The following is a 14,483-nucleotide window of genomic DNA, read 5'->3' on the forward strand; positions in this document are numbered from 1 at the left end:
TGTGATTTGTTGTTTCTAGCTACTGACTTTCAACCATGCGCCATATCTACAGGTTTTTCCTTTATTTATTTTTTTAAAGATTTGTTTATTTATTATATGTAAATACACTGTAGCTGTTTTCAGACACCCCAGAAGAGGGCATCAGATCTCCTTATGGATGGTTGTGAGCCATCATGTGGTTGCTGGGATTTGAACTCATGACCTTCAGAAGAGCAGTCGGCGCTCTTAACTGCTGAGCCATCTCTCCAGCCCCAGATTTTTCCTTTAAAAGTAAAGAAAGTTCTACGAATTCCAAGGCCGATTACTTAATTAAGGAGTCCCTCAACTTTAATCATGCACATAGCCCCCCTGGCAGGGCAAGCGGCGCGGCTGTGTATGCGCGCAGTCCTGAAGGGGTGGCCGGTGGCCGCTAGGGGGCGCCGCGAAACCGCAGCAGCTGTTCCTCCGGTCTGGGGAGGACTACGGTGTAAACCCTGGAACGGCGCAGGCTCCATACGCATGCGCGGTCTGTCCTTGACAGCCAACATGGCGCCGGTGGAGCACGTTGTGGCTGACGCCGGAGCTTTCTTGAGGGACGCGCCTCTGCAGGTACTGGGGATCCCGCCGCGGGGCCTGGGCTTGAGGCCCTCCAGGGATGCGTGTGGGGTCAGGCGAGCGGGATAACTTGGCCGGTCTGTCCACAGGACATCGGGAAGAACATCTACACCATCCGGGAGGTGGTGCGAGAGATTCGCGACAAGGCCACGCGCAGGCGGCTGGCAGTGCTGCCCTACCAGCTTCGGTTCAAGGAGCCTCTCCCGGAGTACGTGCGGCTGGGTGAGTGCCCCGGCCCAGCCTTGGCAGACAGACCCGCCCCGGTCGGTACCAGCCAGCGTTTGTTTTAGAGACAGTCGGTTCAGCCTGGCTTAATAGTGCCAGCCGTGCGCGCCACCGTATCGCAGGCTTTAAGCTTTATCGTGAAAATAGTAATAATATCTGCCTTTCCTCCGCGAGGACTGTAGACCATGCGGATATACCTCTTGGAGAAGTGTGTAGCAAATTGGAAACATGAGGTAAAGTTGTGTAGACTCCTAAGACTCAGTGCGAGAGCACTCGACAAGTATACAGAAGGCGCTGGGTGAATTACAAATAAAGAACTTAGATCAGTGGTCCTGTGTGTAGGGTGATTATAGTTTCCAATGGAGGCAACCTCAACTCAGAAAAAGGCATGCAGGCTAGACGTGGTGGCGCACACCTTTAACTCCAGCACTTGGGAAGCAGAGGCAGGCGGATTTCTGAGTTCGAGGCCAGCCTGGTCTACAGAGTGAGTTCCAGGACAGCCAGGGCTACACAGAGAAACCCTGTCTCGAAAAACAAAAATAAAGAAAGAAAGAAAGGAAAAAGGCACACAATATAGACAGTGGTGCAGTCTCATGGGTCCCAGGCCAGCCTAAGCTAGGCAGTGAGACTGTCATATTAAAAATAGAGCCGGGCGTGGTGGCGCACGCCTTTAATCCCAGCACTTGGGAGGCAGAGGCAGGCGGATTTCTGAGTTAGAGGCCAGCCTGGTCTACAAAGTGAGTTCCAGGACAGCCAGGGCTACACAGAGAAACCCTGTCTCGAAAAACCAAAAAAAAAAAAAAAAAAAATTAAAAAAAAATAATAAAAAAAAATAAATAAAAAATAAATAAATAAAAGGGGGCCAGGCGTAGTGGCTCACACCTTTAATCCCAGCACTCGGGAGGCAGAGGCAGGTGGATTTCTGAGTTCAAGGCCAGCCAGAGTGAGTTCCAGGACAGCCAGGGCTACACAGAGAAACCCTGTCTCGAAAAACCAAAATAAATAAATAAATAAAAAATAAAAGGGGGTTGGGCCCAGTGTGGTGTCACATGTTTTTAGTCCAAGCCCTCTGGAGTCAGAGGTTCCAAGCAAGCCAGGGCTATATATGTAGTGAGAGCTCATCTCAAAAATAACAAATTTTAAAAAGGAAAAGGGATATGTTAAGGACTTGCGTTAGTTCTAGAAGAAAAATAGTGGCTTAGGGGTCATGATCCTCTTCAGGAATCCAGGTTAGTAGGGAGTGGAAGCGTCACGGAGGCAAATGGTGGCCATGGCTCTACCTGCCATGCGATGGTTTCTGTAGCTTTTCCCTCCGACTTGATAGTTACAGGGTCTCTGTCAAGTGGCTTCAACTTTCCAAAATACTAGTAGTACCTCATAGGATATGGTTGGGAGGAAACGGGCCAACATATAATCTACATGCTAACAAAACACTCACATGCATAAAAAAAAGTTTTTTGTTTTGTTTTTTTGAGACAGGGTTTCTCTGTGTAGCCCTGGCTGACCTAGAACTCTGTAGGCCAGGCTATCCTCAAATTCAAACCACCTGCCTCTGTCTCCCCAGTGCTGGGGCCAGAAGCATGCACCACCACTGGCCGGCAAGTAAGTAAACCTTAATACAAATACTGGAAACGTTTGCTGGGTGCCCAAGGAGGCAGAGGCAGAGTCTTACCTCTTTATCTCCAGCTTGCTTGGGACTCCCCATATAGACCAGGCTGGCCTCGAACTCAGAATTGCCTACATCTGCCTCCCACATCCTAGTATTAAAGGAGGTATGTACCATTATGGGACTGGAGAGGTGACTGAGCTCTTCTGAAAAGCAGAGGTTCGCTTCCCTCACCCACATGGCAACTCGGCCATCTGTTAACTCCAGTTCCAGGGCATCTGACACCCTCTTCTGAACTGAGGGCACTAGGCACACATGTGGCGGACAGACTGGCATGCACATCGAGGCCATTCATAAGCATAAAAATAAAGATATGTGCGGCCACGCCCTGCTATTAATACCAATTTTTATAGGAAATGTAGCATTGTGTCTGTTACTTACGCCATTATTATAAGAAGACACTGTTCTGATATGAGAAAATTGTGTGTTTATTGTCAGTGTCTCAAACACTGTAGTAGCCGGTGCCATTCACTGTGGATCAAGTACAGTGTGCTGTTGTTAAAATCGTTAACAAACTGACCGTTAGGGGTTGGGAGTTTAGCTCAGTGGTAGAGTGATCCCTTAGCAAGCCCAAGGCCGTGGGTTCAGTCCTCAGCTCTGAAAAAAAACCCAAAAAAAACAAAAGACTGACCATTAGTACACAGCACCTCTCTCGGTTTCATCAGAGGCTGTGGTTACAGCCCAGTTAAGTTTCTGTTCCATCCTGAACTCAAACCCTCTGTTAATCTGGCTGCTGTACTTAAAAGTAAAGAGCAGAGCTTAGAAGGAAGAAAGGCGTATCCTGATAACCGTGCTTTCCTGAGGACTCTGTCTGTCAGCCTTGTCCTGTCCCCTGACCTCGGGGATGAGAACCTTACCTTAGAGCTACCTCACTCGGGAGGGGCTTGGTGGTGGTGAACGCAGACTTCTCAGTCACTTCTCAGAGGAGAAAGTAGATGGTGCTGTTTTTATGGGATACAGATTCTTATTTCTGTTTGGTTATTTGGCAGTGGTGGTTTCTCGAGACAGGGTTTCTCTGTACAGCTCTGGCTGTCCTGGAACTCACTCAGTAGCCCAGGCTGGCCTCGAACTCAGAAATCCGCCTGCCTCTGCCTCCCAAGTGCTGGAATTAAAGGCGTGCGCCGCCACCACCACCCAGCTGACTTTGAACTTTTATGAGGCTGAAGGTAGCTTTTAATTTCTAGTCTCCATGGAGTACCAGGATTACCATAGGAATGAGCCACCTCCCCCAGATGGAATATTGATTCCAAGTCCTTAGAGAAGAAAACATTTGTGCATGGCACAATTTAGATGAGGTTAGAGGGCAGCCTGATAGGGTGGGTTTTCTCCCTCCACCATGCAGCTCCCAGGACCAAACTCAGGTGGTCGCATTTGCTGCCAGACACCTTTACACCTGTAGTGGCCCATACGGCATTTGTTCTGGTTTGTGGGGGGTGTGTGTGTATGTATCCATGTGTGTTTGTATGTATGTGTGCTATGTATCTGCCTGGTGCTCTCAGGCTGGAAGAGGGTGTTAGATCCTTTGGAATTGGAGTTACAGTTGTGAGCCACCATGAGGATGCTGAGAACTGAGCCCAGGTCCTTTTTCATGCTCTTAACTGATAAGCCATCTCTCCCAGGCCCTACATGTGTTCTTTCCATGCTGTGGTTATCCAAGGACTTGTCAGTTTGCCCTTAACTAAAGATAGAAATCTCTTGTTTGCTTGCAGTAACTGAGTTTTCCAAGAAAACTGGGGACTACCCCAGCCTCTCTGCCACAGATATCCAGGTGCTGGCTCTGACTTACCAGCTGGAAGCAGAATTTGTCGGGGTGTCTCATCTAAAAAAAGAACCAGAGAAGGTAAATGAGGGGGTTGGATTGGTTGGTTGGTTGGTTGGTTTGGTTTTGAAATTTGTGTGTGGCTTTATGCTTTTGGGATAGTGGGGAGGATGCCTGTGGAAGCCAGAAGAGGAGTAGAATTACCGGCTTTTGTTAACCACTGAACCAGCAACACCGGTGCTGGGAGTGGAACCCTAGTCCTCAGGATTGCACACTAAATGCTCTTAGCCACTGAGCCACCTCCAGCCCCAGGTTTCTTTGGTTTTTTAGTGTACTCTTTCTTATAGGAACTGTCAAGTGTGAAAGAAGGAATATTAGCGTGGCCTTGGTGGCCTTTTAAGTCACTTCTACATTACCGTCCACAGTGATCTTTTCGTCATGCAGGGCCACAACCCAGTCTGTTTTCAGCTAGGAGGTCTCTGCTGTTTGCGTGACATGTAGCTTCTCCCGTGTGTCTTTATTACATGCTCTTAATTAAAATAAAGACAAAGCCGGCCGGCTAGAGCCCGTGTAACACAATGACCTATGACTGAGACTATGTGAAAGGGTAGATGCATTGGCTAGAATTGGCAGTTCTAGCGCTCCCATTCTGATGAGAGAGGCAGCAGAATCGGCAGGAAGCAACAGGAGAGACGCTGCCTGAAACAAAGACAAGGCACACGGAGAAAGTGGGTCCCGGAGAGACTGTCCTCTGACCTCCGTGTGGGCGCCTGTGTGCTGTGGCACCGCACTCTACTCTGTCTTCCTCATATACAGGATCAATGCGTCTTTATAGGACAGGGTCTCACTATGTTGTCCAGTTTGGACCTGAACCCTTTTTGTATTCAGACAAGATCTCATATATAGCCTTGCTTGTCCTTGAACTCACAGAGACCTACATCCTTGCATCCCAGAGCAGTGGGATTAAAGGCATGTGCTACCAGGCCCAGCTCCTTGTTTATTTTCTGTATTTCATTTCTTTTGTGCGTGCGTGCGTGTGTGTGTGTGTGTGTGTGTGTGTGTGTACATACCACGGCTTGCTAGAAGGGTCAGAAGCCTATGGGAGTTGGTTTTCTCCCTCAACTGCATGGGTCCTTATACTTAAGCTTAAAAATAACAATAGCCTTGGGCTAGGATGTTGCTTCTTACTAAGTGCTTGTCTCATGCATGAAGCCTGAGTTCAGTCAGCAGCAGTGTTATGTGGAGAGTGGGAGCTCGCTTGTCCTGTATCCCAGTGCTCTGGAGACTCAGAGGTTCTAGGTGGATGCTCTATTTAATGAGTGTAAGTAAGTGAGCCTGAGCTACGTTAGACCCTGCCTCCAACACAGAAATACCTTCAGAGCCATCAGTGTCTTCATATAGGATTAATATGGGCCCCTAATGTTACCAAATAACCAATCAGTAGTCACACTTTTCCATTCTGAGTATTTAATCAACTTGTTTTGGTGAGACTCCAAATGGAAGTGTGTGTGTGTATTCTTTTTTTTTTTTTTTCAAGGTATTTTGAGACAGGCTTTTTCTCTGTATCCCTGGCAGTCCTGGAACTCAGGCTGTGGGCCAGGCAGGCCCTTGAACTCAGCTCTTCCTGCCTCTGCCTCCTGAGTGCTGGATTAAAGGTGTGGGACACCACCGCCCAGCAATGAAGTTTGTATGTTATGTTTACTAAGCTCATCAAATGTATTTGCACTGTGTTTGTTTGTTTGTTTGTTTGTTTGTTTTGAGCAGTTGCTGTAGCCCAGGTTATCCTGGAACTTGCTATATAACCAAGCATGATCTTGAACACTTTGAGGTGTTTTTTTTTTTTTAAGGTCCTTTTAAAAAAGCAAACTGAAAAGTGGCACTTAACGTGTGAGTGTTTTGCCTGCGTGTACGTATGTTCGCCGTGTCTATACCCCGTGTCCAGGGAGTTGAGAAGAAGCTTGTGGAGTCCCTGGGACGGAGGTCAGAGTGGCTCTAAGCAACCCTGTGGGTGCTGGGAAATAACCTTGGGCCCTCTGCAAGAGCAGCAAGTGCTCTTAACTACTCATCCATCCCCAGCCCGACCTGAGTACTTGCTCCCCTGCCTCCGTCCCTAGCTAGGATTATAGTTAGGGATGGCTTCATATGCTTATACTGCTCAGAACTGCTGTCACTCGCTTCTCAGTCATGTTTAGAATCCTCCAATTTAAAAGCCTAAAAACAGACGTGTTTTCCTTCTTTTTTATTTATTTCATTTTTTTTTTTACTTTTGTATCCAAAGCCTTACAACTGGCTGAGGTGGTAGCTCAGTTGGTAGAGTGTGGCCTAGCATGCATGGAGCCTCTCGATTCCATCCCCAGTGCCTCAGAAATAGGCCTGGTGGTGCGCTCTGGTAATCCCTCCCGGCCTTCCGGAGATCAGAGTCATCCACGCTGAGTGAAGACCAGCCTGGGCCCAGTGAGACTGTCTCCAGAAGCTCTAGAGCACTACTTGTGACCAGCTCTGAGGCAGTTAGCCTACAGCTCTCACTGTGGGGTACTTGCAGGGCTCACAGCTACACACCTGCCAGCTTTCTGTAGACAATGTGAAATGTTCAGAATAGACACAAACACCCTGAAAGCACCAATAATGGAGTCAGGATCTCAGAATGTTGTCATTTTGTCTGTGTATTCTTGTGACTTCTAGGTCTTTATATTCAACACCTAGGGAGAGAGATCTTAGGTTGTTGTTTTAGTTAATCGTATTGTATTTTTAAACTTACTGTCCTTTCTCAAAACAGGCTTTATTGGGTTTTTTATTTTTTAGGCTAAAGTGAGCTCTTCAGTTCAGCACCCTGAAACTGCTCTGCACATTTCTGGCTTCCATCTGCCCTCCAAGGTAAATCCTTTTAGGAGCCCCGGTCCTCCGTGGCACAGGTCTTGACAAAGCACATGGACCTGGACCAGGAGTGAGCGTATTTTCTCAGTGCTCCAGACCCAGCTTGCATATGGAATGCTTTCACATTTAAACTGAAAACAGTTTTCATATTTTTCAATTCTTCTGCTTTGTTATATATGTGAAGCACTGGTCTCATCTGCCTACACTAAAATAAAAATGTTTCATTTAATCTCAGTCTAAACCCTTACAAGAAGCAGTGGATCGGGGCCACGCAGCTGATGGGCCCGAGAACCTGGAGTTCAGCTCCTTCATGTTCTGGAGGACCCCACTGCCTAACATTGACCATGAGCTGCAGGAGCTGCTGGTAAGGCCCCGGCTTGCACTCTCTAGGGACGTTGGAGCCTCTGCATGAGAGTCCTGTGGGCTAGGAGTTTGCCTGTTGATGTTTCAGATTGATGGAAGGGAGGAGGAGGAAGAGGAGGAGGAGGAGGAGTGTGAAGACAGTGATGACGATGGTGGTGGGTGGATAACCCCCAGCAACATAAAGCAGATCCAGCAGGAGTTGGAGCAGTGTGACACCCCAGAGGACGTGCAGGTTGGCTGTGTGACCACGGACTTCGCCATGCAGGTGGGTGGTGTAGACTCAAGCCAGCCCTGAGGAGTGACTGATTGTCATATTGTTTGAGGGTAGACCATCACACCAGTGACAGTATGCATTGGGGTTTGGGGGTTTGTTTTTAAGAATATTTAAATTAATTAGTTACTTCTGGTTTTTCAAGACAGGATTTTTCTGTGTAGCCCTGGCTGTCCTAGAACTCAATCTATAGACCAGGCTGGCCTGGAACTCACAGAGATATATCAACTTCTGTCCCAGGAATTTCAGCCCATGGAGGACCAGGGCTTCTAAAAGGATTTACCTTGGAGGGCAGATGGAAACCAGAAATGTGCAGAGCAGTTTCAGGGTGCTGAATTGAAGAGCTCACTTTAACCTAAAAAAATTAAAAAATAATAATAATAATTTTTTAAAAGGCCTGTTTTGAGAAAGGACAATAAGAGTAAGAATAATTTAATTTAGTCTGTTGGGACTAAAGGCATATGCCATCATGGCTTGGCTAAAATATTTAACATTTTAAAAATTATGTTTGTAGCCTGGCAGTGATGGTGCACACCTTTAATCCCAGCACTAGGGAGGCAGAGGCAGGCGGATTTCTGAGTTCGAGGCCAGCCTGGTCTACAAAGTGAGTTCCAGGACAGCCAGAGCTACACAGAGAAACCCTGTCTCGAAAAACAGAAAAGAAAAGGAAAGAAGAAAGGAAGGAAGGAAGGAAGGGAGAGAGAGAGAGAGAGAGAGAGAGAGAGAGAGAGAGAGAGAGAGAGAGAGAGAAAGTCTCGATTGAGGGGCATTGCAATGAGGCCAGGCTCTGTTCTTGGAATTGCCCAGTGAACCGGGTCCCTTTCTTCCCAGCCACGCCTCTATGTTCCTTAACAAAAGCCAGGGATTATAAGCCAAACCAGAACATTGGGACTTGATAACTGAACAAAATTATTGCCAAATTAACAGTAAAGAGGATGATTTCAGTTATTCATGAACTTCTTGTTTGTAGAATGTTCTACTTCAGATGGGGCTGCACGTGCTGGCAGTGAACGGCATGCTGGTCCGAGAGGCCCGGAGCTACATCCTGCGCTGTCATGGCTGTTTCAAGTGCGTGGCTGCAAGTCTTCCTGTCCCTGTCCCTGCTGGTGACTCCCCAGGAGAGCACTCCATTCCACATGTGCTTTCACCTCTCTGCTTCCTTGTGGCCGCTGTCTGTGCCACACTGAGATCCCTGGGGCAGAGGCTGCCGCTGACCCGTCCCTCACACACATGTGTGAGGGGCTTAGAGTTAAGGATGTGCGTTCTGGAGCAGGGGCCAGTCTGATGACATTTACTGGACAGTGTGGATGGAGTCAGGTGACCTGGGAGGATGGAGTGTGGGGGAGAGATGAACTGCGTAGTGAGCTGGCTGATGGGTGCAGGGATTCACTGTTTGCCATGGCTACTCCATGGGTAGAGTTCTCCATCCCAGGCAAAGTAGTCTGAATCTGGAGTGCGTGGGTTTACATCAACACGCCTTGCCTCTGCGAGTATTAAGTTAGTTACCATCTTAATTCTTGAAAGCTGTCATTAAATTGAAAGCTTTGTTGTAAGAACCTGGGTGCATGAGTCAGGGGCGGAGCAGGGTATTTGGCACAGGACAGGCCCACGCCCTGTCTTTTCCTGGCCATGGTCTGGCATCCTCGCCCTCTTCTCTCTGGGGAAGGGAGCTTCCCTTTCCTGCATCTTTCCTTAGCATAAGGCTTTGTTGTTTGGAAGATGGACATAACAAGGCTTAGCTTTTCCTGCATTCATAATCGTTTTCTCTGAGGCTGGAGGTATGGTCTTCTGCCTGTGGAGCTAGTGTGCAGCCTTTCTTTTGCATCCCCTAGGACAACATCGGACATGAACCGAGTGTTCTGTGGACATTGTGGGAACAAGACCCTGAAGAAAGTGTCTGTGACTATCAATGATGATGGAACCTTGCACATGCATTTCTCCCGAAACCCGAAAGTTCTGAACCCACGAGGCCTCCGGGTAGGTAGCATGTATCCTGAACCCCTAACTTGAGAATCAAATGACCATGAGAGAACTGGGCAGAGGGATGATGCCCACTTGGAATCCCAGCACTTGGGTGGAGGCAGGAAGAACAAGAGTTCAAGACCAGCCTTGGCTACTAGAGCCCGTCTCAGAAAAAAGAGCAGAGACCAAGAGAGCCAGCTAGTCAGTCTGCTGGTGGGGCCAGAACCTGTGGACTAGGTACCCAGAGAGGAAGAGTGTGGGTCTAGCCATCTGTGAGAAGCAATTTGGGGAAGGAGTGAGTGACAAGGAAGAGGAGGGAGGAAGGTGGGTGTCCAGCACAGGAGGGCCCTGGGATTGTGTGAAAGATCAAAAAAAAAAAAAAAAAAACCAGCCAGGTATGGTGGTTTACGCCTGTAGTTGTAGCATTCAAGGGGCTCAGACAGAGAAGATCTGTAAGGTGGGAAGCCCACATGGCTACTGAGTACTGCTCTGTCTCTAGAAGATGGGGGGTGGGGGAGGGGTTCTGTTCTGGAGCGATAGCTCCTCAGGTAGAAGCCAGGACAAGGATCAAAGTGTTAGTCAGGCAGCCATTCCCCCTTAGCTCTGTTCCTCAGCCTCCCCGAGTCTCTCTTAAACTGGAGTCATCTCCCAGTCTTGAACTTTCATGACCAGGCCGGGCTCAAACTCAGCAATCCTCCAGCCTCAATCTCCTGAGTGCCAAGATGGCAGGTGTGCACCGCACAGTAGCTTCAGTGTTTTGGTGTGGAAAGCTTGGCAGTGTTGGGTCCTCTGCGCTGTGGTGGAGCGGGGGTGCATCATCCGTGACACTTGTCTCTTGGTTGAGGTGGATCCTGCCTGTAAAGTCACAATTACTCTGAATACGGTTGTCTAGGTCAGGTACAACATTGTTGCTGTCACATAACTGTACTGGTTCTTGCTTGGTTGGTTTTACTTTTGTGTGATTTGTTTACATTTCTCTGGGTAGCCCTGGCTGTCCTAGAACTCAGGGATCTGCCGCCTCTATGGGGATTAAAGGCTGAATCATTGTTTTCTGATATTGTCAGGCTTTCTCTGCTCTGTGTTCTGTTTACAAATATTTACTTTTGTGGTGCTGGGGATGGAACCCCAGCTCCACACTTGCTGACAGGCACTCTGCTGCTGAGATGCCGCCCCACCCTCATTTCTTCCATAATTTGTAGGTGGTGGTAGATACCCGGACAAGGCAGAGATGGGCATCAGGTGTCTTCTTTCTCCTCCTTTCTCTTTTCTTAACATTGTTTGTTGGGTTTGGCCTGGTTTGTTTGTTTGTTTGTGTGTGTTGAGGTGGGTGTCATTGAGTAGCCCTGGCTGTCCTGGAACTCACTGTGTAGACCACATTGGCTTTGAACTCAGAGCGATCCACCTGTCTCTGCCTCCCAAGTGCTAGGATTAAAGGCCCACACCGCATCATATCTGGCCTCCACCTTACTCTCCTGAGACAGGGTGCCCTGGCCCTGGAGCTCACATCTCAGCTGGACCAGGTGACCAATGAGTCCTGGAATCCTGTCTTCTTTTCCTTGCCCCCAGCATGAGGTTTAGGCAAGTGCCACCAACCTGCCTTGTATGTGGGTGCTGGGACCTGGAATTGGGTCCTTAATTTGTACAGTAAACACTGCACCCCTGAGCCATCTACGCACCACTCACCCTTTTTTCAGAGTCCTTGAAAGTTGCGCAGGCTTACCTTGAATTTATAACCCTCCTGCTTCAGCATCCCTAAGTAGCTGGGACTCCAGGCCTATGCTCCTGGCTGCCTTATTCTGTTTGTATATGAACTGTGTCCTAGTCACTCTCCCACTGCTGTGAAGAGACAAGGACTCTGGTCCCTCCTGCCCCTGTCTCCCATGTCACCACCGCCGTCCGACTTCTCTTGTGGGTTTCCATCTTATGCTGTGCTTTGTTTCACTCCTCATTCTGAGGCTCCCGTGGTTCCGTGCTCGGCCAGTGAGAGCCTCGCCAGCTCCCTGCTGCAGCTCTTTGCTTACTCTCCTGACGCAGCAGGATGTGTGAGTGCCCTGTACTAAATGCCCTCAGACCTTCCCGTTCTTGTCCCCGCCCTAGATTAAACCCTTTCTCTTAGGGTGTGTGTGTGTGTGTGTGTGTGTGTGTGTGTGATGGTGTAAGGTACATGGGTGTGTGGTTTGGCTTGGTGTGAAACGGTCTCTTGTTTCTTCCTGCCTCTACTTCCCAAGTGCTGGGAGTTTTGGTTCAATCCCAGCTCCTCTCTCTCTGGAGTTTAAACACTTTTTTTAGGTAAGAGAGTTTTTGCTGGCCTTGAATTTACCATATACCAAGGATGAACTTGAACCCATGATCCTCTTACCTCTGTCATCCAAATGCCAGGAGCTTGAAAGTGTAGCACCATGCCCAGCCAAGCATGCTTTTTGGTGGCAAAGATTACAGCTCTGGATCTGAACCCAGCCCCATGAGAGCACATTTAAGGCTGCCTCACCCCACTCATCAAACCCATGTAATCCTCCTTTTTTTTTTTTTTTTAAACCTCTGTTCAGTCCAGAGCCAGTGTAGCCATTGCAGAGTTGCTCGCTTGCACCTCTGGAAATGGCGTCGGCTTCTTGAAGCTCTGTCCATTTGTCTTGAGCTGAGTGTGCAGACACTCCCTTCAGTTTTTCATCTGTCAACCGAGGGAAGCATGGTTGGGAGATACTTGTCTTGTTGACACACAGTGGGACTGCATGAGGATCTGTGTGAGCTGGCATCCCTGGTCTAACAGTCTTTCCTCTTAATTGCAGTACTCACTACCCACTCCAAAAGGGGGCAAATACGCCATCAACCCCCATCTGACCGAGGATCAGCGCTTCCCCCAGCTGCGACTCTCCCACAAGGCCAGGCAGAAGACCAACGTGTTCGCCCCTGACTACATAGCCGGGGTTTCTCCCTTCGCAGAGAATGACATCTCCAGCCGCTCGGCCATCCTGCAAGTCCGGGACGGCACGTTGGGAGCCGGGAGGAGACGCTTAAATCCCAACGCCTCCAGAAAGAAGTTTGTAAAGAAGAGGTGACACTGCAAGCCCTGCACGCAAAGCAGACTGCAGCTAGCTAAGAGGAGGCTGCAGCATCATCCCTGGTATCTGCTCTGCAAACCATCTAGACAGAAGCAGTAGGCCTGGCTCTCTCAACTGCCTGAGGCTATTGTGCAGCATTGCAGCCTAATGTGACTGCCCTGCCTGTGAATACACAGAGCCAGGACTCCACCGTGGAAAGGGAGCTTGAAAGCAGAAAGGAGGGCGCCTCGGAGCCAGTGTTGAGCATTGAAGTTCAAAGGAAGAAATAGCCAAATCTTTTTCTAATAAACTCAATGGTCAGCTCCTCTGTGTTTAAGTTCTCGTATCCTTGGTGGACACGGACACTAAGAATCAACTATATAGTTGATTTTTTTTTTTTTGCCAGAAATTATAAGTATTCTACAATAAAACTTTAAATTTGTAAATTTTTTTTGGTTTGTTTGGGAAAAACATTGCATCATGCCGGGAAGTCAGTACAGTGAACACAGCTGCAGCCTTTCATCTGAGGGCCGCACACGACTCATCCGACACTTCCGTGATCTAAGTAACTTTAAAAGTCCCACAGTCTTACATATTAAAAGTTCAGTTACTTTAAAATATCCATTATCTTTTAAAATTCAAAGTCTCTTAACTGTGGGCTCCACTAAAATACTTTCTTCCTTCAAGAGGGAAAAATATCAGGGCACAGTCACAATCAAAAGCAAAAATTAAACAACTGTCCTATGTCTGGGATCCAACTCACGATCTTCTGGGCTTCTCCAAGGGCTTAGGTCACTTCTCCAGCCATGCCCTTTGTAGCACACTCATCATCCTCTAGGCTCCAGATTTCCTGTACTCCACTGCTGCTGCTGTTCTTGGTGGTCATTCATGGTCCTGGCATCTCCAAAACACTGCATGACCCCTTCAGTCCTGGGCCATCAATTGCAACTGAGGCTGCACCTTCACCAAGTATGTGTCTCCTGGAGAAAGGATGGCCATTTCTATCACTGCAGTACCTTAATCAAATTCAGGGCAAGTCCTATTAAATACACCCTCAGCCCTGGGAAGCAGCCAGGGCGACTCACTTACATCAGCTGCTGTCTTTACAGCCCCTTAGTACTCCATGCAGAGTCACCAAGCCAAGCACCTAACCATGCTACAGTAGCTCAGCACAGGTGCTCTCTCGGGCTTACGGGATTTGGCCAGGTCATCACTAGATAGACTAGATTTCGGCTTAGTCTGTGTCTGCTTCTAAACAGTGGCTGTACTTGTTGGGACCGTGAGATGAATGCTAAGCACTGGCTGGCCTGGAACTCACTCTCTAAACCACACTGGCTTCAAACTCTGAGATCCTGTCTCTGTCTCCTGGGTGCTGGGACCAAAGGTGTGCACCACCACGCCTGGCTTTAAAACATTTCCTTAACAATATTTTAATTGGCTGGACAGTAGTGGTGCACACTTTCAATCACGGCTCTCTGGAGAGAGAGGTGAGCCATGTCTAGTTCTAGGGACAGCCAGTGCTCTGTAGAGAGAGCCTGTCTCAAAAGCGCTCCCCTCCAAAAAAAAAAAATTTTTTAAAGTCAAATATACCTGGGTTGCAGAGGAAAAATTGGGATTTCTTAAATATAAGGTAGATAAGAATTTGCCTGATTTTAAGAGGATGTGGGAGGAATGGGGAAAGGTGGTGACCACTGCCACCTGCAGTTCACTTGTGGAGTTGCAGCAAAGTTC

The 14,483-nt window shown here is 48.3% G+C and overlaps 1 protein-coding gene across 1 annotated transcript; it reads left to right on the plus strand.

The window, feature by feature from the left end:
- The first annotated feature begins 498 nt into the window (after nt 1-498).
- Nob1 (NIN1 (RPN12) binding protein 1 homolog) lies at nt 499-13,078 on the plus strand. Its single transcript, XM_021170090.2, has 9 exons — nt 499-588; nt 684-816; nt 4,195-4,325; nt 7,047-7,118; nt 7,354-7,482; nt 7,570-7,746; nt 8,723-8,820; nt 9,585-9,729; nt 12,501-13,078. The coding sequence occupies exons 1-9, from the start codon at nt 499-501 to the stop codon at nt 12,768-12,770; spliced, it is 1,245 nt and encodes a 414-aa protein (XP_021025749.2). The 3' UTR covers nt 12,771-13,078.
- The last annotated feature ends 1,405 nt before the right edge of the window (nt 13,079-14,483 follow it).

The sequence above is a fragment of the Mus caroli genome, unplaced genomic scaffold (assembly GCF_978045245.1).
Source record: "Mus caroli unplaced genomic scaffold, Mus_caroli_1 scaffold_10, whole genome shotgun sequence".
Lineage (NCBI taxonomy): Eukaryota > Metazoa > Chordata > Mammalia > Rodentia > Muridae > Mus > Mus caroli.

Excerpts from the sequence above, each read along its gene's own strand:
- Nob1 (XM_021170090.2), top strand. The coding sequence starts at position 499 with ATGCGCGGTCTGTCCTTGACAGCCAACATGGCGCCGGTGGAGCACGTT. Across the intron at positions 4,326-7,046 it reads TAAAAAAAGAACCAGAGAAG|GCTAAAGTGAGCTCTTCAGT; the intron begins GTAAATGAGGGG and ends TTTATTTTTTAG. Across the intron at positions 7,747-8,722 it reads CCACGGACTTCGCCATGCAG|AATGTTCTACTTCAGATGGG; the intron begins GTGGGTGGTGTA and ends TCTTGTTTGTAG.